We start from the raw sequence: 27084 nt of genomic DNA, 5'->3' as shown, positions 1-27084 counted from the left end.
AAGATTTAACCTCCAAACCGAATACACGAAATAAAAAAACAACATAATAAGATTTGAGCCACCCATATGCTTGGAGTTTAAGCTTTTCCAATAAAAAAAGAAGTTGTTCCAACTTATTGTGAAAATGCCTCTAATTGCGATCATTCGAAATAGTAAAAAGAGTCGTATTATATTAAATGTCAAACGAGACTTGTTGAAAAAATTCACAAGACCTCCAAACTGAAGAAAATGCTCAAATAAGAAACCTTGATGAGTGGTTGAGGTTCTTAACCGACCCGATATGAAAAGCCAAAGTTGACCATAAAAAACACAAGAAAAGAACATATGATCTTGATCCTCTATCAATTTGCAAGTAGCCGTACACAAAGAATCATTATAATCCAACAGATTCATCTTTGCTGCTAATCAATTCAGGAACAAATGTCAAATAAAAATATTGACCTTCAGTGGAATTTGCTTAAGTCATAAAACATGATTTGTTTAAGGTCAATATTTGTCTTTATTAAAAGTTACAATTTAAGACTCTTAAAGAGTGTCCCGTGGGCACTCGTTAACATTTCTCTAATAATAATAATAATAATAATAATAATAATAATAATAATAATATGTATAAAGAAATTAAACATCGCATGTCAAGAATAAAACTTAAATCAAATTAAATTTGTATCGTATTGGATATAAGAACTCGAGTTCGCTTCTTAGTGGAACAACTCTGATTAGACTTTTCTTACCTTTAATATAAACTTTGGATTACTAAGGCTTTTTTTTTCATAGAAATTGGAGGGTTAACACTAAATATAAGAGCATCTAACTTTTTCAAAAGGAGAAGAAATAGAAAAAAAAAAAAAAAAAAAACAAACTTAGGACAAATAGAAATGTCACAAATTTTGCCCAATAGTGCTAGTATTTTATCAATATCCAACTTAAAAGAAAAAAAACAAGAGGTAAGATTTTTTTATTTTAAAAGGAAAAAGAGGCAAAGTTTTTCAACTTTTCAAACAAACATATTTTTCATGTCTCAAAGGAAAGGGAGGCGGACTATCTTATCTTATTCATACAATATTTATTTCTTTAGATTACAAATTGATGCAAACATTAAATTTTTAATATATCTGATTTTATCCTCAAGTTATACACTTTTTTTGAGAGAGATCAAGTTATACACTTTACTATGCATTCATAATCTGATTAATTAATTAATTAATTAATAATAAAGACAAATTTCTTCAAAAAATAACAATAAACACAAATTAATAATTCATTCAAAATAAAAACAAATTAATAAACCAACATGATACTGAGGGAGAATTGTCAATATAACTTTTTGAGGAATGCTAGCAACACTCTCTTTTGAGCACTCTCTCTAGCACTCACTCGTTTATTGGGTGAAATCAATGTATGTCCCACCACTTTATGTGGGTTCCATTTCCAAAGTGTAGGTCCTACATTGATTTCATCCAATAAAAGAGTGAGTGCTAGAGAGAGTATTCAAAAGAGAGTGTTGCTAGCACTCCTCTAACTTTTTTTTCCAAGGAAAAAAAGTCAAACTCGATTTCTAGAGTACCTTATATATTACGGAGTATACCACCAACCCTAATAAAGAAAAAAAATCAATTATCTACTTGTCAATTAAGTTATTTGTTGGAGTCAATTTCCCAGTCAAAGATCTTAATTACTATTGTTAAATAAAAAATAATAAAATTATACCACATGAATATTTAAGTTTTTTGTAAAGAATGATTAATTAAGTTACAATAATCTATATAAGCAATAACAATAAGATAATTTGCATATTTGTCAAAAAAAATTGTATAATGTTTTTCTTTTTTTGACTGATATTTGAATACCTTAATTCTGAAAAATCAGATATGAAATGAAAGTCAAAAAGTAATGGAAAAAAAAAAAAACAGATACGATAAAAAGTCAGATATGATCCATCACATTGACTGAATTAAGGAAACATCAAAATCAACATTGAATGCACAGTTCCATAATACTAACACAATCACACCGACCATCCAAATGGATAAGCATTGTTCATAATCCATTTATTTCCCAAACGACAATTTAATCCCATAGTCTTTGCAAGTTATAAATTCACTACAAATCTCATCCTCATCTTTCTTACAAGACACAATTTTTCTCTCTCTTTTAGTGTCATAGTTTCAACCTCTTTCCCTAATGGATAATGCTGCCACCAATAACAACAACAATGGCTTTACTAGAACTTTGTCCCTTAATGTTGAAGCTGCTTCATCCCGGAAGCCCACCCCTTTACGTAAGATGGCTGCGGTCGCATCCATCGCGGCCGGTATTCAATTTGGATGGGCCCTACAGCTTTCATTGCTAACACCATATGTTCAGTTGCTTGGCGTCCCACATCAGTGGGCTGCCAACATCTGGCTATGTGGTCCAATTTCAGGTATGATCATACAACCACTTGTAGGCTACTACAGTGACCGAAGTCATTCACGTTTCGGTCGTCGTCGCCCTTTCATCTTTTTTGGTGCCTTGGCAGTCGCGATTGCGGTCTTCCTGATTGGCTATGCTGCTGATCTTGGCCACTCCATGGGTGATGATCTGACGAAGAAAACACGGCCCCGTGCGGTGGTCATCTTTGTTTTCGGGTTTTGGATACTAGACGTCGCGAACAATATGCTTCAAGGACCTTGTCGCGCTTTCATTGGTGACCTCGCTGCTGGTGATCACCGTCGAATGAGAATTGGCAATGGGTTGTTCTCTTTTTTCATGGCCGTCGGTAATGTCCTTGGTTATGCTGCTGGCTCATATGACAAACTCTACACAAAATTCCCTTTCACAAAAACCGTGGCTTGCAATGAGTTTTGTGCAAACCTCAAGACATGTTTCTTCTTTTCAATATTCCTCCTTGCATTAGTTTCTACATGCGCTCTACTTTATGTAGAAGATATTCCAATTACATCGTCGGAATCACAATCAGAATCAGAATCACAGGTTTTTAATTTCATTTAAATATTCAATAGTAATATTTATTTTTTTTTAGAACGAGAGTTGAATCCATAACCTTTTTATCGCTCTAATATTTTTTTTTCTCTCCTAATCACTAAACCAACTTTATAACTCGTGAATCATAGGTTTCGTGCTTTGGGAATATGGTAGGAGCTTTCCATGGCATACAAAAACCAATGTGGATGCTGATGTTAGTTACGGCTATCAACTGGGTTGCATGGTTCCCGTTCTTTTTGTTCGACACTGATTGGATGGGTCAGGAAGTGTACGGTGGCAAACCAGGAGATAATGCATATAGCAAAGGAGTGCGTGCCGGAGCGTTGGGACTCATGCTGAATGCTTTTGTGCTTGCTTTTATGTCGTTGGCCGTGGAACCGTTGGGACGTTTAGTTGGGGGTGCGAAGAGACTTTGGGGGATTGTGAATATCATTCTTGCCGTTGGTCTCGCTATGACGGTACTCATCACCAAGATGGCGGAACATGAACGCCACATAAGCAATGTCGTCGGAAAACCATCTACCGGTGTTAAGGCTGCCGCATTATCTTTCTTTGGCGTCCTTGGAATCCCTCTAGCGGTATACAAATTTCCTTACTATGATTATTCTTTTTATTTAATAATTTCCGATTCTTCCATTTTGACTATTGCATCACACATAGATAAAAACGTTTCAGTTTGGTTTTTGTTTTTTTTTTTTTTTTTGATACAGTTTCAGTGTGGTTTAAAATCATCAGAATACTATTAACATAATTTAAGAACAAAATACTTTGTTTTGTATAAGAATTAAGAGAATACTTTTAAATTATGGTACTGTCCAGTCAAAAAATAATTATGGTATATGGTATATATTATAATACTATAAGATAGTATATATGTCATCAATATTATACCACACTTGTTTTGTGGAAAATATTACACCATCCTACCAGGGTACATTGTTTTGGCAAATATTATACCACACTTCTCTTCAAAAATATTATACCACTATTTTTTTGTAAGATAAACACAATACTTTCATAAAATTAAATGATATAGTAAATGAAATAACTTTTGTCTTTGTCTTTGACTGAAAATAAATAAATGACCCATTCTACTCCATTAATTCTTTGACTGAAAATATATATTCGTGTAAATAGTCTATGACTTTATAAATATTTTAAAATAGTCTTTTTCTTTATCAAAAGTTTTTCAATTAGATCATTGTCCCGTCATATGACGAGATACTTAATTGAGAAACTTTTGACAAAGACAAATACTACTTTGAAATATTATTAGAGTCAAGGGCTATTTTGAGAGTGACTTACAAAGATATGGACCAATTTGATGATTTATTCCTTTATTTTTTTATAAGATATAACTAATACACTTTTATGCTACTTGGCTTAATATGATTCAACATAATATTTACTTCTTAACTAATACACTTTTTATGAACACTTGTGTAGATTAATTTCAGTGTCCCGTTTGCTCTAGCATCAATTTACTCTAGCTCATCAGGGGCTGGGCAAGGTAAAACAACTCATATAGCCTAGTCTTTTTTTTTTTGTTAACTACTATTATTACATTTTTCTAATAATGCTTCAAAATTTTCAGGTTTATCTTTGGGAGTTCTCAATATTTCAATTGTCGTACCACAAGTGAGATTTCATTCACTTTTCATATATTTATCACTTCTTCACTTTATTTTATGCTTCGAGAATAGCAATAAAATTCACACACACTAAATGCTGAAAAATGAAACATTTCGGATCTGAACTCGTGCACCTACATAGCAAGGTCTTTATGATCTTTTATCGTATAAGTTGTACTTACGAGATTGTCACGTCATTACTTTATTTAGTATTTATGAATATACACGCACATTTTTCAGATGATTGTGTCAGCACTAAGTGGACAATGGGACTCCTTGTTTGGTGGTGGCAACTTGCCTGCGTTTGTGGTCGGCGCGGTGGCGGCAGTCATCAGTGCTACATTGGCAATTATCCTTCTGCCTACTCCTAAGCCAGATGAGATGGCCAAGGCTTCAATTGGAGGTGGTTTTCATTAATTAACATTAGTTTAATTAATATATATTTGTTTGTATGGATAATATTATTGAACATTTTGATTCAAATGTATTGTGTATTGGATTGGATATATTATGTCCCACCAAATCTCATTTTGGATGATGCACTAGCAAAAATTACATTTAAATTATAAGGATAAGGATTTGTGTGGTCGTACAAAGTCGTCCAATCTTAAATTAATAGTGACAATGGTTTAGAATTAACTTAGTCAATGTATAATTTTAATCGTTTGATCTCAAACGACGACAGAGATCACCTATTGCATATAACCGTGTAAACATATTAAGAGATCCACTCTGTTTAGGTGGTAGATTTGTATGGTCACAAGACTACATTTTTTTTTTTTGAAGGAACAAGACTACATTTAGTGTTTACATTTACAAACAAAGAAATATTTTTTGTAATTCTAAAAAAACAATTTGATTTAACATTTTGGGTGATAAACACTATACATTTGATCTTGTGACCATGTAAAACTACCACTTTTTTTGTAATTTAAATTTGTGTTCGTACGCGGGTTTGTTAGATTGTGTATATGGTGTGTGGATGTCTAGCTCTGAATTAGGACTTGTTTATTTCACTGGGTCAGGCTCTATGTGCATCCACTCTTTTGTAGTTTTTTTTTTTTTATTTAATCTCCTTAGGATGTAGCAGATCCATCTGCACCTCATTTGCTTAAAAAAAAATGCGGGTGATGGATAAAAGGTATGGTATTCCTTTCTTTTTTTGTTTTGTAATGCTTTGATCATTAATGAAATTACACAGCTTTTTATCTGTTAATAATAAAAAATAAAATAAAATCACCTTCGCAAATTCAAATGTGAGTTGTTCAACAAATTTTAGAATATTTGACCAATAATAATTTGATATTGGCAGTAACTTCATTCAAAAGACTAAAAAAAAAAAATCAATTTCTCTTTATAGGTTTTTTTCCTACATATTTAATCAGCTCTTGATTCTATCATGAACAAAAATGCATTTCCTCTACTCTACATTAAAGATAACATAACATTGAATATTGATGAAGGAAAATCTCTAAGTCTCTTTGGTGTATTGGAGCTTGGATAATTTACTGTCTTGAGATGGTTTACAATTTTGCAAAATATTGTAGTTTAGAGAATTTGCAATTTTTTCGGGCAAAATACTGTAGTTTAGAGAATTTGCAATTTTTTCGGGCCAAAATTGTAATTGAGAGGATTTATAATTTTGTTCTTGTAAAAATCGCAATTGTGTAAGAGCATGAGAGAGTTTGCAACTTTTTGTTGAGTTTTTTTTTTGGCTTAATAGCAGTTTTGGCCCCTTATGTTTCAAGAAGTTGCGATTTTGGCCCCCTAACTAAAATAATTCGATTTTGGCCCCATATGTTTTGCCTCCTAGGCCAATTTTGACCAAGTCAATGCTGACGTGGCGCCACGTGTGTAATTTTTTTATTTTTTATTTTTTTTATAATTATTAAAAAATAAATAATTTCTTTTTAAAATTTTTTAATTAAAAAAATAAAAACAATTCTTTTTTTATTTTTTAATTAAAAAATACTTTTTAAATATTTTTAATTAAAAAAAATACTTTTTTTAAATTTTTTAATTAAAAAAATTACACATGTGGCACCTCGTCAGCATTGAGTTGGTCAAAATTGGCATAGGGGGCCAAAAGTGCAAAGGGGGAAAAACATAGGGGCCAATATCGAATTATTTAAGTTAGGGGGCCAAAATCGCAACTTCTGTAAACTTAGGGGGCCAAAACTGATATTAAGCCTTTTTTTTTCAAAATATTTTTTTATTCATCTTTCGTGGAGATGATTTCATAACAGCAGACATCAAAGCATGTGATGATCAAGAGAGGAAAAAATCATGAATAGATGTAAGTTATTTCATAAAGAACAAAAGAAATAACTACTTAAACAACGGAAACTTAAATTAAAGGATCAAGGCGTACCTCCAGCCATTGATCCTGCTTGAAGAAGTTGAGGCTCTTCTAAACCTTCCACAATCTCACTTTGATGGTGCAAGTCTTCTGAATAGAGATGTTAGGCTTAGGGAATCAAAACAAATGAAGTGCACTCCTTTATATAACTTCTGTCATTAAGAAGTTACTGAACGTGCAAAATAAAACTGCTCCCCACTCACTCATAATGGGCAGTTACTAAATTTAAGCGAAAGAATAAAGACCATTTTCTGATTAATGGATAATTACCACTATGTGCACTTAGTGGGTAATTATCACTTATTTATTTAAATAAATAAATAACTTAATTAGGGAAAAATCCAACATTTTCGCACTTGGCCGACATATTCTTTCATTTACAATAATAAGAAATAAAAACACACGGATCATAGCGACATGTCCTCTTTAATTGAGTATTATCTTCTATGTATCACAATGTATTATTATGTCTCTGACCAAATCATATAACTTAATGAATAAACTCATATCATTTATGTTTATTCTGGTTCCAAACTTAATTGATATTTCTCAAAATCAAATGTATACACTTTTAGAGATCAAATATGAGAAAATATCATACATAGAGTTTCATAAAACTAAAATCGTTCTTACAACGAAAATCAGATATGGGAACCAAGTCCCATACTTTCTACATGATCCTTAAATTTTGACGGTGGCATGCCTTTAGTCAACGGATCAGCAATCATCAATTCAGTGCTAATATGCCCAATAACAATTGTTTGATCTTTAACGCGATCTCTTATGGCTAAGTACTTAATGTCGATATGTGTAACGTCCCGGATTTAGATCCAAGACATTACGCCTAATTAATTTTCATTTTTCGAAAAACACTACTATTTTTTTTTACTTCATCAATAATAAATTCTTAGCTAAACCTATACAAAATTCTTAAAATAAATATCCTTCAAAAATATCTTCTAAAGTTACAATTCAATCAAAAACCCAATTTTTATCCCCGCGTACGCTTTCTTCACACATCAAACTTCATATATCATCTTTCGTACCTACAACATTATATTAATGTAAGGGTCAATTTCCTTATCCAAATTGGTTCATACTCAAAGCACAAGAAACAATGTCATAAAATAGATAATATCAAAACTTATCAATCAAAAAGAATTTAGAAAAATACATTCAAGTCATATGCTTCAAAGTAAGGTTCACAGACATCTTATTTGCAATAAAATAGTTTAAGTCAATAATCAATCACATGTATACAACAGACTCAATGTAATACAATGATGTGTAAAATGCATGCTCTTAAATACTACATGATCTGGATATAACCCGCCACACAGGCACCACACAGAAATATAATTTCAATTCCCGCCACTAAGGCATCCACACAGAATATAATTGCAATTCCCGCCACTAAGGCACCACACAGATGCATGTGCCATGCATGATCATGAAAATGAAGACAAAATCCCGCCACTTAGGCACAACAATGCAATATGATATTTGCCAGCCACAAAGGCACCACACATAAATAATTATGTATCTCACATCACCACCATGAACATGATCAAAAATAATCTTTTCAATAAAAATCACATTTTCATCTTTATCTTTTCTTTAATTCATCAAAAAATCTAACATGTCTTTCTCAGTATCACACAACGTATAAAACATAATATAATAATTATACAATTCAACATCACACAATTATCATATAAAACATTATTAAAATAATCACATTTAGAAAAGATTAATTTTTACTGTAAAAATATATTTTAATTATTTTTCTTTTTAAAAGACAAGAATTGCTACCACTATTTAATAACACAGCCCTAGCACTTAGTATGGACGTATGGGGAAAAAGCCTTTACCTCAAACCCTTTATTTTCTAACGAGGCTCCTGGTTCCACACATCCTAGTGAGACTTCTACTTCTGCACAAAGAGCTTGCAAGAGAGGAACGACTCAAAACTTCAAAAAAGAATACCCTAGTATTAGAGAGAAAATGTAGACAAGAGGAACAAGAGACAAATGATGGACATATCTTACCATGGTTCTACACGAATTCTGATGGGCAATATGACTTAGAATTTATTTTCCATGAACAAAGGAATCATTGTGAGAATTTCTTGATGTACCCGTGTAGCAGAAATAAGGTTAGAGCTATAAGGGGAGTTTGTGATGAATTAATATAAGGCCGTTGAGAGAAAAGAAGGAACCGAATAGTTATATAGATTGAAGGAGAGAAAATCATGTGTCGCGAAGGAGTTCAGGACATGGCATGGAGAAACAAAGTGGAGTGTTCCGCTTCTTTAGAAAGTGACCAACCGTATATGAAGGGATTTTAGTATGCACAATACAACAATCAAGAGGCCACTAAGAGGTACCGTGAAAGATAATGGGCAAGAGAGAGATATCATGCACTCAATTTAGGTAACTGTTCTATTAGTTCAAGAGGCATCAAAGGTAAATACTTATGCAGCCAAGTTAAAATCAATTATGCATGTTTCTCTCAACCTCCAATTACACGTGGGTATTAGTGGAATGATTCAAGGTGTATATATATATATATATATATATATATATATATATATATATATATATATATATATATATATATATATATATGCACCGTTTGGATACAACTTTCATCATAGATTATTAATTGTACCATGATACATTGCATCTCTTCAAACATTTACATCTCTTCCATATTATTTTAAACCTTTGTCACTTTTGATATATCTATGCACCTTTTGGATACAACTTCCATCATAGATTATTAATTGTACAATGATACATTGCATCTCTTCAAACCATTGCATCTCTTCCATATTTTTTAAAACCTTTGTGACTTTTAATATATCTATGCACCTTTTGGATACAACTTTCATCACAGATTATTAATTGTACCATGATACATTGCATCTTTTCATATATTTACATCTCTTCCATATTATTTTAAACCTTTGTGACTTTTTGATATATCTATGCAACTTTTGGATACAATTTTCATCATAGATTATTAATTATACAATGATGAATTGCATCTCTTCAAACCATTGCATCTCTTCCATATTTTTTAAAACTTTTGTGACTTTTGATATATCTATGCACCTTTTGGATACAATTTCCATCATAGATTATTAATTGTACCATGATACATTGCATCTCTTCAAACCTTTGCATCTCTTCCATATTATTTAAACCTTTGTGACTTTTGATATATTTATGCACCTTTTGCATACAACTTCCATCATAGATTATTAATTGTACCATGATACATTCCATCTTTGAAAACCTTTGCATCTCTTCCATATTATTTAAACCTTTGTGACTTTTGATATATCTATGCACCTTTTGGATACAACTTCCATCATAGATTATTAATTGTACCACGATACATTGCATCTCTTCAAACCTTTGCATCTTTTCCATATTATTTAACCCTTTGTGACTTTTGATATATCTATGCACCTTTTGGATACAACTTCCATCATAGATTATTAATTGTACCATGATACATTGCATGTCTTCAAACCATTGCATCTCTTCCATATTATTTTAAACCTTTGTGACTTTTGATATATCTATGCACCTTTTGGATACTACTTCCATCATAGATTATTAATTGTACCATGATACATTGCATCTCTTCAAACTTTTGCATCTCTTCCATATTATTTAAACTTTTGTGACTTTTGATATATCTATGCACCTTTTGGATACAACTTCCATCATAGATTATTAATTGTACCATGATACATTCCATCTCTTCAAACCATTGCATCTCTGCCATATTATTTAAACCTTTGTGACTTTTGATATATCTATGCACCTGTCATACCCCAATTTTTGACCTAAGGATCCTACATTCATACACTGACACGTGTCGTTTGACCCTGACCAGTCCCTGACTTTTCAGTAAAAAAAAATCGGCAGAGAGGTATTTTAAAATACCTCATATTTGGTTCCGAGTCGGGCCCTCATCTCTCAATTTTTATTTATTATTACTTTTAGTTTATTTATTATTATTATTATTATTATTATTATTATTATTATTATTATTTATTTATTTATTTATTTATTTATTTTAAGTCCAAAATCTGTCCAAAAATATCCAAGTCCAACACCAAGCAGCTGTCATGTTCCCTAAAGCAATTTCTGTCACCCCCTTGTTCAGACATAATGTCTCAATCAAGTCTATAAATACAAGCACACCTGCAACCAACAAAAAAGAAGAAATTTCCAGCAAAAGGAGGAAATATTCGATCCAACACAAAGAATTTTCCAGCAAAAAGAGGACGAAAATTTCCAGCGAAAAATTCCCAACACAGACAGACACGCATACACCATTCACAAACCAACCATCACAAACCTAAACCTCCAAATTATCAAAACCAAAACCTGCAACATCAGAATCAAATGAACCAATAACAGTCACCAAATCTCAAACCCAGTAGACCCTAATATTAACAGAACCATAAACATCAAGCACCAATTCTAAACTGATCTAAATCATCATCAACAGTACAAAGGCATCAAAAATTCGCGAACAAACAAACGCATCATCATCACCGTAAACCAAATCGTCACAAACCATTTCAAATCTCACAAAGGTAGTTTTTTTCTTTCTTTAGATCTAGGCCGTTTGGCCTTTTGTTTGGAAATTTGGGTTTTAAAAACGAAAAGAGGAGGAAAAAAGGGTAAGAAAGACAAAAAAAAAAAAAAAATGGAGTGGTTTTAACTCCGTTGCGGCGGCGCCGCCGCGATGGCTCGCCGGCCACCGCACCGGAGACTCACCGGCCGCCCTCACTCCTGTCGGAGAAGAAGAAGAAAGAAGGAGAGAGGTGAGAGTCTTTCTCTCTAGAAATAAGAAAGAGAGAGAGAGAGAGAGAGAGAGAGAGAGAGAGAGAGAGAGAGAGGGAATGATAAAAATGAAAAAAACCGGTCCCCTAACATATATATAAAGCTAAACCGGACCGGTTCAGCCTTTGAACCGGCCTGAACTGGTCCAACCCAGGCCCACTAGCGCGCTCTCTCTCTCTCTCTCTCTGTGGCCCAATTCCCATCTTTTAATTCCTGCACCCCCTTTATAACTCCTTGCACCCCCCGCTTTTCATTTTAATATATTTCATGCATTTTTTTTAATTTGTTTAACCTCTTTTATTTTTCTTCTCATGCATTTTTATTCGTTTAACCTCTTTTATTTTCTTCTCATGCATATTTAATTCGTTTAACCTCTTTTATTTTCTTCTAATGCATTTTTAATTCGTTTAATCTCTTTTATTTTTCTTCGCATGCATTTTTTTTTTTTTTTGCATTACCTTCTATTGACTACTATCATCATATGCATATTTAAATCTTGTCATTAAATGCACACCTCAATCCAGAGTACTCTGGTCCTAATTTAACTGTTAATATTATATTATTCTCCAGAACAATCTGGTCCTTGTTTAATTAAATTAATCCAGAGTGCTCTGGTCCTAATTTAACTGTTAATATTATATTATTCTCCAGAACAATCTGGTCCTTGTTAAATTAAATTAATCCAGAGCGCTCTGGTCCTAAATCAACTGTTATTTTCTTCTCATGCATTTTTATTTATTTAACTTTTTTTGCTTATATAATCATTCTCCAGAGTATTCTGGTCCGTGTTAAAATAACCTTATATTTTCAGCTTAACATTATTTTTTTCTCATTCTGCTTATATAATTTTCATTCGTCATTCCAAAATAACAAAAAACATGCAAATAATCAAAAATCACAAAAATATTTTTTATAAGCAAACCTTGATTTTTTTTCAATCAAGTGATCGTCTTTTTCTAGTTTATTTCTTAATCAAATCATCAATCAATTCTAATTCTACTTTAAGTCATCTTTCTTTCAATATAAAAAATACAAACAAATTCCAATTTGCCATTTGGCTTTTCATTTTAAAACCCTTTTTTAAAAACTATTAAAAAACACAAAACAAATCAAACGTCAATTTCTACCCCGAACTACGAGGTTTTGATCCCTCACGGGTACGTAGGCAACGGACATGCGTCCTTCCAAATCAATAAAAAATGTAGATAAATTAGATCTCTATTTTTCCTTTATCATTGCAAATTCCATTTTTTTAAAAGCAAGCAAGTTTATAGCACAAAAGTTAAATAAAATCAAGAGGTTCTCGTAGAGTACTACGAATATTTAGGGTGCTTAACACCTTCCCTAAATATAACCAACCCCCGAACCCTTAATCCCTTAAAAATGTGGTATTTGAACCTTTTTCCACTTTCTTTTGAAAAGAATTAAAATTTCAGTCGTGCAACCAATTTAGTGAGTCAGAAGCTAATGAAATGGTTTGATCTCCTAAAAATGACGCGACAGAAATGGCGACTTCACTGGGGATTAAAAGTAAGAGGGTTGAGCCTAACTTGGCATTATTTAAAATTTGTGCTATAAACTTGCTAAAAAAAATTAATTAATAAAAGATGGAAATTACGTGTATGTTTGTTCTCATTTCTTCTTTCTCATTTCTTTTAACGTGAGTGGTGAGATAAGTCCTGACCCGGGCTTGAGAGAAATATAAGATAGGAGTGGTAAACTCATAGTGTCATACCGAGGGTATACTCGTGTCTTGACACATGTGAGATAACCACACTTAGCGGAGGAGCTTGAAGTAATATATGTCGGCGTGTGTTTTCACGTTTAGACTTTATTACTCTTAAGTTTCCGTTGAATGCTAAGGACCTTTAGTAACCCTTAACCCATCTTGGATTTTTAGGACGTAGTGCGGTGGCTAACCGGGTGTTTTCTCGGAATTAGTCGACACGCGATACTATACTCAAACGAGACTTTCCTACGAACGTTGTTGGACTGGGTGTTTTCTCGGTATCCGATAAAATTCGGAGGGGGTTGTGTAACGTCCTCCTTTTTATTTAATTATTTTTATTAAGTTAGAGTCTATTTATGTGATTTATTTAAATATGTGAGGTGTTAGTATTTTATTAAGTGGCATTATTCTATTATTTATAAGAATATGAGAATTATTAGAGTAAGTAGATTTGGAGGTAGTTTTGAGATTAGATGTCTTTTTATGATTTAGTCTATTTATTTTCATGAGTGGTATTTTGTTATGTTATATTTTGGTATTTACTAGCATAATATATTTGTTATTTGTTAGAGATATATTTGTTATTTGGTGTAGAAATATATTTGTTATTTGTTAGAGATATATTTGTTATTTGGTGTAGAAATATATTTGTTATTTGTTAGAGTAGTTTTGAGGTGTAAGAGAAATAAGAAGGTGTTATAAATAGAGAAGTTAGGTTTTTGGAAAGAGTTTACCTTAAACCGCCTTTTGGAAAAGAGGATAACAAGAAAGAAGAGAAGAGAAGAGAAAAGTCAAGAGAAGAGGAGAATACCTTAGGAAAGAAGAACGTTGCTGCTGATTCAGGAATTAATCTAAGGTGAGGGTGAGACTATCTTACATTAATATTAAGTTGTTAAATCATTAGGTTACATCTAACAAGTTGGGGAGAGTTTGTGAGAAATTGAGAATTAGGGTTTTGAGAGAGATTTGATGATTAGAAGATGAAAACTTGTTGAATTGATGTAGAAATTATGTACAGTCCTTAGATAATCCATAGGATGATTATTGGAAGTAGTTTTGAGGTTAGAACCATGAGATTAGGTGAAACTTGGAGAAAATCTGAATTCAGTCCGAATTTTGATATTAAAACTGGAATTGATCGGTGCCGAATTGGTCTTAGGTGTAAACACGGAAGTTGTAGGTATGGATGTTAGCTTTCTAATGCCATTGGTCTCACGTCAAAATGATATATAGAACTTGAGTTATGGTCAAATTACTGCACGTAGGTCACAGTGAATTTTTATGGACTTTCAGCACAACTTTTCCGAATTTAAAATAAAAACTGGTATTGATCGGTACAGAATTGGTCTTAGACGTAAACATGAAAGTTTTAGATAATTTTGTTAGCTTTCTAGTGGATTTGGTTTGGCATGAAAATGATGTTTGGTCTGTGAGTTATGATGAAAATACTACAGGGAGGTCTTAGCAAAATTGTACGGTGACATCATTCTCTGTTTCATGTTTTTGCGTTTTGTTCATATGTTTCTGTTTTGAATTGATCTTTGTTGTAAACATGAAAGTTGTTGATATTTGTGATATCTTTCCAGTAGCTTTGGTTTGACATAAAAATATGTTGTGGATAATTTATTATGTTTTTACAAAGATACTTAGTGAATTATTGTCGACGTTTAAATACGATGTTATATGAAGTTGTTTATGATTGATGAATATGATGTTTTAAGATGTTGTTTATTATCATTTGATATTGTTATATTATGATATGACATGAATTATTTATGTGATCCATATGTTGTCAAGATGCTAAGATGTTAAGATGTTAAGACGTTAAGATGATAAGAGTTGTTAAGTCGTCGAGTCGTTATGAAGTCATCAAGTTGTTAAGATGTTATGTTGTCAAGATGTCAAGATGTTAGTGTAACACCCATACCAGACGTATCTAGAAAGTCTGGCACGAACGTTATTATTAGTACTGGATACATTAAAACATACAACAATAAAAGTTTCAAATGAATATTATTTACGTCAAGCCCCGTTCGCATAAATAAAAATATAATACATCTCATCCATACATAAAAATACATCCTTGATGTCCATCACGTCCTGCAGCTGTACGAACGAACCCTTGAAGTAATATCCATCCGGCTACGAGCTTGCATAAACATCCTGCTTATCTGAAACAAATAAGGATTGGGATGAGACATAATGTCTCAGTGAGTTCCCCTAAATCCTAGGCTATAGGCAACCTCTAGGGGAAACCTACGGTCACCACGTGTCTACTTTACAACCTGACGGTTGATTATACTTGTGTGGGGACTTGCATACTTAGACGATAGTGCACACTAGAGCCGTCATAGTCTTATCTTAACTTGTTATAGGCTTCACTTCCTATTCGTGTCATGGCGATCGAGGGGAACCTAGGACCGCAATCTCAAGATACGATATACGCATCAAGACTTAACATACATAATCATGACACAGTCCTAAACCGGACGATTAGGGAAACCTAAGTTCGTCATCGGTATAATATTCATATCATACTCTAATGCACGACTCGTTCATAGCTAACATCATATCATAACATAATCATAAACATTCATACATTCACAATATCAATGTTGAACAATCATTCATTATCTTGATTCATTTTACGGAAAGCCCCGGGTGGAGGAACCCCGAGTACAATCCCATACATACCGAAAATACCTAGCTAAGGTAATCGGACTCCCTCAGTGACGTGCGGGCCCCTCTCGAAAGAAGCTTATCCCGTTCTCACGTTACCTACGTCTTACTTACTCAGTGACATGCGGGTCCCTTACGGCTTGAATCGTTCTCATTATGAGAACCCCTTGTATCCCCCTGATGTGGATAGCAAGAGACATGTCACCTACACATATTAATCATGGTCTTGTCATGCATATAAGTTAAACATATACATACTTGCTTGTTTACCTCGGAACCTTGATCGATCCGATTAATGGTAACTTATACTTGTTCATACTTAACATGGTGGAGGGATCTAACCTATCAATCCACAACTTACATATTTGCTAAGTCATCTAGCTCATATGCGAAGAGATTACACTTCGCGTCTTACTTACATATGTATTCATATTCCTATACTTGACATACTTAGAGATTCATGCTATCTTGCTAGTTCTCAACAACTATGTCGAGGCTCTACATTCATGCCCTTCTTAAATCATTGCTACCCGAGTAATATCGGCTTAAACTCTCTTGTCTCACTCTTGCCATTCTTATTAAGTTTACCATGATTTTCATTTCAAGAATTGTTTGATGTTATGTGCATTGCCTAGATGTTGTTATGAAGTTATAAAGTTAAAAAACGTTGAAAGAAAAGCTTCGGAATGTGCCACGGACCCTGAACTGGGCCAACAGGCCAAAGCAAGTTGGCCAAGTCCAGAGAGCTGCGCTAATAGCTCAGCTGGGGCGTGGCTCATCCTGAAATTTTCGCTATTAGCGTAGATTTTACTAATAGCGTGGTTCTTCGGGTCTGAGGTACAAAATTTCCAGTTTTGACCCAAAACTTATCCAAATCGATCCTGCAATGCACCATAATCATCCAGCAACATATATATACATTTATAAACATATTTCATGGCAAACTAAAAAGTAACCAACAAGAATTTATCAAAAGTCCTTTAGGGTTCTAAACCTCTCATAAACATAAATCTATACTTTAAACATGGAATTTACACAACCCAAGGAAGGTAAACTATCTATGGAACTCACCTAATCATGTTTCTTGCATATCTACAAGCTTCAAGCATTAAACCCTAGCTTCCCCATCATTCTTGATCCAAAGCTTTTCAACCAAACCTTGCTTTAATCTTTTCCTCCATGTGTATCTTGCTTACCAAGCTACCAAAATCCATGTTTTAGATGAAGTTTGAATGATTAAGAGAGGAGAAGGAGGGCGGTTCCTAGAGAGAAGGAGGAGAGAACTTTCTTCCCAAAACCTAGAGAGAGAAAGTGAAGGAAATTATGAAGATTTCCACCCCAAAAATACTTATATACTCCCTTGTGCGTAAATAGTTAAATGCCCTTCGTCTTAGTCGTGTTTACCTGACACTGATACATAAGTTCATACTCGACTGATATATAATAATAATATCGTCCGTCGTACTTAACATTCTTCACCATAAGCATTTTACATAAATCTTAGTCCTCTGTTACATTTAACAGATAAAGTTTCCATTAGCTGACGAGCGGGATGTTACACTCTACCCCCTTAAAAAAAATTTCGTCCTCGAAATTTAGAGATCAACTATCAATCATCATGATCAAAAACTTATCTTCTATGGTCTGAGCCAAACGTTTTCCATTCATACATATCCGAAGGGTCCATCGCATCATGTTCTCCTCTTGTATCTTAACCCGCATGTAACTGAACATAGCCTTCTTGACCTTAATATCACTCATACTTAGAGTCTTCTTAACATATCATGATTCAGAACTTACCTTGCTACACATAAACTAATTGTCTCAGACTCGGATCTTACCCGCTTGACATTTACTGAGTTCAAAGCATAATATCTTAAAGTAATTCTCGTATGGTGGAAATTTATCTCTTTCAAAAACTTGGCCTAATTCGAATCATCTTGATCGTAACTTGAACACTCAGGATTTGCCTTTTAACTGGGTCCTCATGGAATCCAGGTTCGCCCTGCAGTGCTTGCTTGCAACATAAAACATCTTATCGTGTAACCACATAATTCTTACATCATTTTACTTACTATACCTTGATATACATGTGCCTCTTTCTTACACTACTTATCTTGTTGATTCTATGAATCTCTTTTCAGAGTCTCAAGAAATCTTCCGATTTCATTACCATTCTTATTGCACCCAAATTCATGGGTAACTCATATAACTTGTCGGGAAGGAGTAAAATTAAACACGCCGATGCATATATCATTCATCAACCCATCTTGTAACTTACATGCTCTTAAAACTCCCGACTTAGACTTCTTGCATTTGAATACCCTTAACATATACTTGTGCGTCTCATAAAACTTTTCGGATATCTTTGTTGTTCACTTCAACACATTTTGCTTTCCATAGCATTCACACACCTTCAAGTGTCGTTTCTTGTTAAATAATGACGATACTCATCGTAACATATTACTTTAAGAAGTTTTCTAAACATGAGTATTCGGATCCTTGGAACGAATAGAGACATAACCTTTTAAAAGAATTTGTGAAAAAAATATCATGTTAAAACAATTTCGTTCCCAAGTCTCTCAATACCCATTTTAAATTCAAGGGTTTTTTTTTTAAACCATAGTTCGAAATCTTCATAACAAGTATCGTGAACATTTAACAAGTTTGACATAAGAGGGTATGCACTTCATCGTGCATAATTCATGATTTATACCTCCATCCATAATGAAATTTTGGAACTTCAAAAGTAACTCCTCGCTTGTTCCATAATGCTTCTTAAGAAGACTCTTACTATCCAGTTGACCTTAACCAATACTCTAATCCATTGAGACGACTGAACTTCACATTCTTTTTCCCATATGAGCATCATTTTCTTGAGCCTTTCTCAAACCTTTCATGTGACAACCATTGCCATAAACATGCACCTCACAATACCTTGCAAGATTGAATCTCACTGGTTGAGTTCACCTCATAACATATACTTTTCATACATAAACTTGTTTCTGAGAAATCTCGAATCCCCATAATAGATTCATCATAAATTCATACATGTCTTTCTTGATCATACATCAGTGCATCCTTGTATTCTCACGTACTATGTTTTGCGTAATCAACTAATGCTTGCTCGTTAATTTTCTTTCTCAAAGAAACTTCACAATTAGCACGCGGGTCATTGGCGTTGACGATCCCTCTTTATATAAAAATGTAATAAGTTTGGCCCCAGTTGTTGCTCTAAAATCACAAAATAAGTTGACAACGCAACTGTGTCATCCAACCTTAGTTCCGGCGAGTTTAGCCCACTCTACGTGAGTCGTAACAACCGGTACCTGCAAAAATTTCTTTTTAAATCCAAGAACGCCATCTCCAATCACCCATATGCATGTATTCATTTTTTCAAAATTTTAGTAAACTTTAGAATTCATCATCATAACGAGTCTTAGCAAGTCAATCAAGCAAAACCTAGGTCCGAGGGGTACTCATAATTTCATAAAATTCGTGAAACTCATGCCCTCATATAACTCTTTACCATTTACTTTCCATCTCATGACTTTGCATTCACTTTATCCCTTCATATGCCGGAACCTTAAAACTCTTAACTCAAGCTCTTCGTTAGCTCTTGCCACATTAACTTTTAATGTTACCTTAAACCGGATTGATTCCGTTAATACTTGTCCATGCATTCTCCTCCTTATAAATCATAGGGGGTGATGTGTATTTGTTACTTGATGTTATAAAGAGTGTTTGTTGCATAAAATATTGTGAAAACAACCCTGTTATACCCTAATTTTGGACCTAAAAATACTTGTTCAATTCTTCTTTTCTTGCATTATAAGTCATTTGATATGTCTCTGATCAATTGCATCTTTCTCTGCATTTTGTTTCAATGTTATTTGCAAAATTCACATAAAAGGGTATTTTAGTCATTTCCTGCATTCAACTCATTTTAATCTTTGAAAATTGTTTAAGTCTTTTAATTTGGTTTGTATAAGTCCTTGTTTCAATCTCATGTCAAAATTCATTTCAAAAAATATCAGTTGAGTCATTTTCTAGTTAGTTTAGCCCCTAGGGGCATTTTAGTCATTTCCCATGTTAAAATTTCTTTCAGTCTTTGAAAAATTGTTTGAGTCTTTTCATTTGGTTAGAATAAGTCTTTGTTTCATTTTATGTCAAAATCCATTTTTAAAATTGCATTTGAAGTCATTTTGAGTCAGTTTTGCCCCTAGGGGCATTTTAGTCTTTTCATGCGTTAAAACCCTGTTTAAATTCTAAAATTTGTCTCTGAGTCTTTTAATTTGTTTGAATAAGCTCTTGCTTTAATCCCTTGTTAAAAAATCATTTTAAAATTGCATTTGAGTCGTTTTTAGTCGTTTTAGTCCCTAGGGGCGTTTTGGTCATTTCACATAAAAACTCTTGTCTGTTTCGTTGTTTTTAATCGTCTCGCTTTACGTTAATTTTCAATTTACTTTTTTCAATTCAATTTTAGTTTTAGTTTCCATTTTGGTCCTTGTATTTTTGTTATTTGCATTTTAATCCTTTTTAGTTTGTTAGAGTCCAAGTGCCACGTGTCCAAATGCTATTGGTCCATAAGAGTTTGTTACTACTTAGTCCATGTGGCATTTCCTCATTGGTCCAAGCATCCCTTTCATCACCTATATAAGTCAAACTTGTGGTCAAAGTTATTGATTCAATGATTTTTTACAAAATTCCACAAAAAATCACAAGCTTTTTTCTCTCTTTTTCCCTCACGTAACCGTTTTCCATCACCACCCTAACAAACCACCCTCCTCCTCCCTAACTAACCTTCAACCACCACAAAAAACTCCCATAACCACCACCTTCTTTTCATCTTCATTTCATTTTCTAACAACAACAATATACAAATTCCCTTTGTTCATCATCTTCGACAAACTCATCACCATGGACATGGCGGCACAATCACCTTCGTCCTCTCCAATGAACAAATGTCCGTTCTCCGATTGAAATACAAGCTGTAGCAAGAACAGGAATGGATCAACGCCAATTCGATCCAAAGAAGCAGAACTAAACCAAAGAAGGAGAAGGAAATCGAAATAAGCCAAACGGTTTCAAGCTACAAGCAACATCCAACGGAACCAGTCGAGTCACACAGATTGGAACACATGTAATTCGTTTCCTTCCCTTTTCTTAGAATTTCGAATCAGAATGTATGGATTCATGTGTTTGTGATTCCGTTCTGAAAATTCAAAAAACTAGATTCATCTTTAGCGTGAAAAGATTTGTCGAAAATGAATGAAGATTCGGATTCGGAGGAAGTTTTAGAAAACTCTGTCGCGGCGGTGCCTGCGGCCACCACCGTGCCGGAGCTATGAAGCTTCGCCGGATTCCGGTTTTTCTTACGAAGAAGATGAATCAGTTGCTTGAAAGTAAGAAGCAGGAATTCTTGTTTGTGTGATTTTGCACGTGATCCACTTTGATAGATAAAGGCTAGGACTGTTGTTTCTTTTAATTGGTGGTAGATCTTTAGAATAAGGGAATATGCAGCTCATTTTGTTGTTTAGAAAAGAAAGAAGAATTGGGAAGGAAGGAGAAGTCACGCTGTGCCTTTCCTTCTGGAATTGGTTTTTATGCTGCATACTTTTCCTCCAACCCATTAACCCATGCCAACTACCTATTAGAACCGATCCACTACAAATCCAGGCCCATGTTCCTCTTTCTGTTTTGAAATCACTACAGATTTGCTATATTCACCTCCCTTTCCTGCGTGTGTGTGTTATATTTTGCTAATTGCACCCCTGCGTGTTCAAAAAGTCCTCTAAAAATTCCTAAAAAATTCCTATAATTTTCTTTGTACTTTTTGATCAATTTTGACATATTACATGTCAAGATTGATCAAGAAATGCCGGAGAATTATTTTTTGCTTTGGTTCAAAGTGTTTCTTTTAATTTTGGTCGAAAATCTTGCTAGAAACTTGTAAAAATTGAGTGAGTTCTTGTCGCATTTGTTTTGGTGGATTTAGAATTGTTGCATAGGAATTTTGTGTGCTGGAAATTGCTAGAGAAGATACATGAAGAAATTGTTTAAATTTTGTGTTGTTTTGTCCAATTTTATGAAGCTTCTTTGCACATTTTAAATTCCAATTGTTTGGTTCATAATAATTGTAAGTTTGTTGAATAATTTTGGGGTATCATTTGGTGATCGATTGGTGGTTTTGGTGCTGTTTTGAATGTGTGATAATTGTTTGTTTAGTTAGCAAGTTACTTGTTATTTTTAATATGTGAATTAGTGTAAAATTGCCTTAATTTCATACCATAATTCCTTGGCTTACAATTTTTCTTGTGGCTTTCACATTGGGGCTGAACCTAAAAATCTTTGAAAACATCAAAATGTGAGAGTTATGGGCTTCTTGCTTGCTTAGGAATTTTTGGTGTTTTGTTAAGTGCATTTTGCCACCTTTTGTTGTTTTTACCATGTTGATACGCTTTACTTTCTTGCCACCTTTTTCTACGATCCAATGCCTATTATTACTAACCCTTTGTTCATTGTTTCATAAGCATCTCATATCATATTTTCATCTTTTATTCCTTGCACCTCAATTTCTTGCATATCAATTTCCACCAAGGCTTAGAATGTAAATACTTAGGAAATTTTTGTACTTTATTTTAATGCAATTTAATTTCGTGCAAGACCATAGAATGTATCTAGGCCAATGATGTAATATGGACTATGGACTCTAATAATGTACACCGACACAAGCACCGACACACGCACACACTTCACTTTAGATATATAGCTAGAATATGCATGTTTAGATGTATGTTTAGGATTGTATGTTTAGATGAATGTTTAGGCTTTTACACTTAGAAAAATCAATTTCCAAAAAATATGAACAAACATCATTCAAACCATTTTCAAAATAAACCTTGGGATCAAAATCCCATTGTAATTTTCCTTTTTTATTTTCTTAATCAAAATTCAATGAAAATTAATCATGCTTGACCATTTTGCAAATGACTAATTCAGCCTCACAATTTCATAAATCACATGCCCTTGAGGCCTCTCAATCTCCATTCTTCAAAATCCATTTTCAAACTTAAAATCAACCAACAAAAACAAAAAAACATTTTTGGAAGAGAACTACGGTGGATTTGATCCCTTAAACGGGTACGTAGGCAAGGAATCAAAATTCCTTCAATTCAACTAAAATAAAAATTCAAAAAACATTCTTCTCCCTCCAATTCTTCATTTAGCAAAATATAGGTGTAAATATCATCTTTTAAATAGCATTTAAAAATAAAGCGCGCGCGTAGAAATTAAAGACGGTTCCTATAGGATACTATAGTCGTTATGGGTGCCTAACACCTTCCCGTAGAGAAAACAACTCCCGGACCTCGATTCTCAAGGGTTTTCCTTATTTTTTCCCTTCCCAAGAAAAAATGAGATATCACCGGTTTGAAAGGTTCAAACGTAATCAATGTTTGGCACCCGAAAACCAAGATAAAACAGCTGGCGACTTCACTGGGGAGATTCGAGAGTTACGCCTAGTCTTTATTTCCACGCTTGCGCTCTTTTTACTTGTTTCTTTTACTTGCTCTCCTATGTGAATAAATGTTTAATTTCTTGCAAACGTGTGGGGTGAGAATATCAAAAGTCCTGCACCCGGGCTGAGTGAACTTAGGATTTAGGAGGGATATAATCGACAATTCATTCCGGGGGTTGCCTCGTGTTTTGGATTATGCGATCAATCCCACATAGCTGAGGCATTTTGGAGGTGATGTTGTCGGCGCGTGTTGTCGCGTTTAGGCACTTTACTTCTAATTGTTCTATGACGCTATGGACCGTAGATAACCAAACCCATCCATGGCCATTTTCTAGGACGTAGTGCGGAGGCTAAACCGAGTGTTGTCTCGAGTTTTAGTCGTCACGCGATACTACACTCAAGTTAGACCTTCCACGGATAATCATGGAGCGAGTGTTGTCTCGTGACACCATGATATACGTCGGAGAGGTTGCAACTTGGGAACCTTTTTAGAACCCGGTTACTATATCCTAAAGCCCTAGTTTCACCGGACGCCGTGTCCACCCATGACTCCTCGACTTTGAACTTCAAACCCACCATGTTTTCTCCGAACTTGAACATAATCATGCATTCATGCATACATGCATACATGCATAAACTTTTTTCCATGCATTGTTATCGAAGGGCTTAGACAAGTTGAATTTGTAAACATTGTAGGAATGAAGAGGACTAATTCCTACAAGTTCAAGGAAGTGGATTTGGCTAGTTTGAGAGATTTGGCATTCAAGGTTGAGGATCCGACTGGTTTTCGACGTCGTTACGGGGCCTTACTTCCTATTCTCCATACTAATGTGGATGAGAAGCTTGTGCACACTCTAGTGCAATTCTATGATCCGAAGTATCGGTGCTTTACTTTTCCGGACTTTCAGCTGGTGCCTACTCTAGAGGCTTATTCTTCCTTGATGGATCTGTCTATTGCTAAGGGGGTACCTTTCTCAGGACTTGAGCCTCCTCTTACTCCATTGGTTATTGCTAAGGATCTCTATCTCAAGACCACCGATGTCTCCAAGAATCTTGTCACTAAGGCACGTATCCGAGGGTTCACTTCAGAGTACCTTCTTGGGAAAGCCAACCTCAATACCACTTGTCAGGACACTCTCGAGGCTATTCTTGCACTTCTCATTTATGGGCTTATTCTCTTTCCGAATCTTGATGGCTTCGTGGACATGAATGCTATTATGATCTTCCATTCCAAGAATCCGGTTCCTACTTTGCTAGCTGACACATACCATGCTATTCATGATCGATCCGGCAAGGGTCGTGGATATATTCTTTGTTGTGTGCCTCTCCTCTATAGGTGGTTTATTTCGCACCTTCCGGAGTCTTTCCATGACAATCCGGAGAATTGGTCTATTTCACAGAGGATTATGGCTCTCACTCCTAATGAAGTGGTTTGGCTCACTCCCGCTTCTAGGGTTAAGGAAATTATCTTTGGTGGTGGAAAGTTTCTTAATGTACCTCTTCTTGGTACCCGGGGTGGAATTAACTATAACCCGGAGTTTGCTTTGCGACAATTTGGTTTTCCGATGAAAGATAAGCCCATCAATCTTGCTACAGCTCCTTACTTCTTTCACTACTCCAATGCTCCCACAGGCATAAGAGAGGATTTCATAGGAGCTTGGTCCAAGCTTCGGAAGAAAGAGGTGAAACACATGGGTGTAAGGTCCGGTGTTGCTCATGAAGCCTATACACAGTGGGTGATAAACCAAGCTGAGGATATTGGCATGCCTTACCCCTCTATGAGATATGTGTCTGCATCTGTTCCTACCATGCCTTTACCTCTACTCCCACCTACCCAGGAGATGTATCAGGAACATCTAGCTATGGAGAGTCGGGAGAAGCATCAGTGGAGAGCTAGATACTATGAGGCTGAGAACTTGATCATGACTTTGGATGGAAAGGATGAGCAGAAGACTCATGAGGTCTTGATACTGAAGAAAGAGTTAGCTAAGGCTAAGAGGGAGATTGAAGAGAAAGATAGGTTGCTTATGAGAGACTCCAAGAGGGCTAGGGGTGCCCGTGACTTCTATGCACGATACTGCAGCTATGAGTCTGAGTCTGAGGATTATGCTTCCACTTCCTATGCTTGAGGATCTCCATTTCCTGTTGTTATTTCCATTTTGTGTTGATTTACATTTCCAAGTCTATCCCTTGGCTTAGCATTTCAAAGGGAATCGTCTTGTAAAAACTATATATTGGTTATTTGTTTCCCGTTCATGTTAATCGTTGTTTAGTAATGTTTACAAGTTTCTAACTTGTCTAAAAACCCTTCGACAACACGTAAAAAGAATCTTTTTGCATATGCATTTACACATTTCATGCATCATATGCATTCATTGGTCACAAAAAGCTTCTCTCGTGCTTACTGCCTCCTGGTTTTGTCCGCCGCAGTCTGAAAAGTGGCTCGTGCTCGCAAAGTGTATCAACCAGATAGAATTCACCAAACAAGATTTCACAAGAGAAGGATCATGGCTAACTTTGAAGAAGAAAATGCTCGGCTCCGTGCCGAATTGGCTGCTATGAAAGAAGACTTGGCTAAGGCTCATGACACTATGTCTGCTTTGCTGGCTGCACAAGAACAACCAGCCACATCTGTCCCAGTTTCTACTGAAGCAATTCCGTCTATCCCACTATCTACTGTGGCTACTGATGCTCGTTTTGTTATGCCCAATGGGCGTCCTTATGGTCTCTCAGCTTACTATTCTCCTAATACTACTGCTGGTGTCTCTGGTTTTGCTGGACAAGGACAGATTCCTGTGTCCACTGCTATGCCTCAGGTGACTACCGTTGTTACCGATCCTATTGTACACACTGTGCAACAGGTAATTGATGTCGATACTCCGCGTGGACAAGATCCCGCAATGGAAGCTATGAGACGACAGTTGATGGAGTTGGCTGGAGAACTCCGTGAGGTCAAGGCTAGACGAGGAAACAATGGTGCTCCTGCTAAAGCTCGTGATCTATGCTTGGTGTCCCGATTTGAGGTTCCTAAGAAATTCAAAGAGCCAGAATTTGACAAATACAATGGGACTTCTTGTCCACACAACCATGTTATCCGGTATGTCCGAAAGATGGCTAACTACGCCGACAATGATGCACTAATGATCCATTGCTTCCAGAGTAGCTTGACAGATGATGCAGCAGATTGGTACACTAGTTTGAGTAAGGACAACATCCATACTTTTGAGGATCTGGCTGCTGCTTTTGAGAGTCAATATGAATTCAATACCCGTCTGAGGCCAAATAGAGACTCTCTTAAAGCCTTGTCTTAGAAA

General features: G+C 34.8%; 1 protein-coding gene, 1 long non-coding RNA gene and 2 pseudogenes across 2 annotated transcripts; 3 read left to right on the top strand and 1 right to left on the bottom strand.

Moving 5' to 3' along the window:
- The window catches only part of LOC146914857 (uncharacterized), a 120174-nt pseudogene that overhangs the window by 86878 nt on the left and 6212 nt on the right, over window positions 1-27084 (top strand).
- On the top strand, window positions 1954-5292 carry LOC146914860 (sucrose transport protein SUC8-like). Its single transcript, XM_085717552.1, has 5 exons — window positions 1954-2973; window positions 3114-3563; window positions 4432-4495; window positions 4580-4623; window positions 4857-5292. The coding sequence occupies exons 1-5, from the start codon at window positions 2182-2184 to the stop codon at window positions 5031-5033; spliced, it is 1527 nt and encodes a 508-aa protein (XP_085573678.1). The 5' UTR covers window positions 1954-2181; the 3' UTR covers window positions 5034-5292.
- Window positions 7559-9492, bottom strand: LOC146914859 (uncharacterized). The gene is made up of 3 exons (XR_015013183.1): window positions 9024-9492; window positions 8847-8945; window positions 7559-8021 (listed from the first exon to the last, which is right to left on the bottom strand). It is a non-coding gene; the product is annotated as an uncharacterized LOC146914859 (long non-coding RNA).
- Window positions 21519-25899, top strand: LOC146914858 (uncharacterized; annotated as a pseudogene).

Source organism: Medicago sativa, chromosome 6 (assembly GCF_051527215.1).
Source record: "Medicago sativa cultivar Bolivia chromosome 6, Bolivia_mono, whole genome shotgun sequence".
NCBI lineage: Eukaryota > Viridiplantae > Streptophyta > Magnoliopsida > Fabales > Fabaceae > Medicago > Medicago sativa.
The sequence above is the reverse complement of the archived record's forward strand: the minus strand, read 5'-3'. Positions and strand labels throughout refer to the sequence as shown.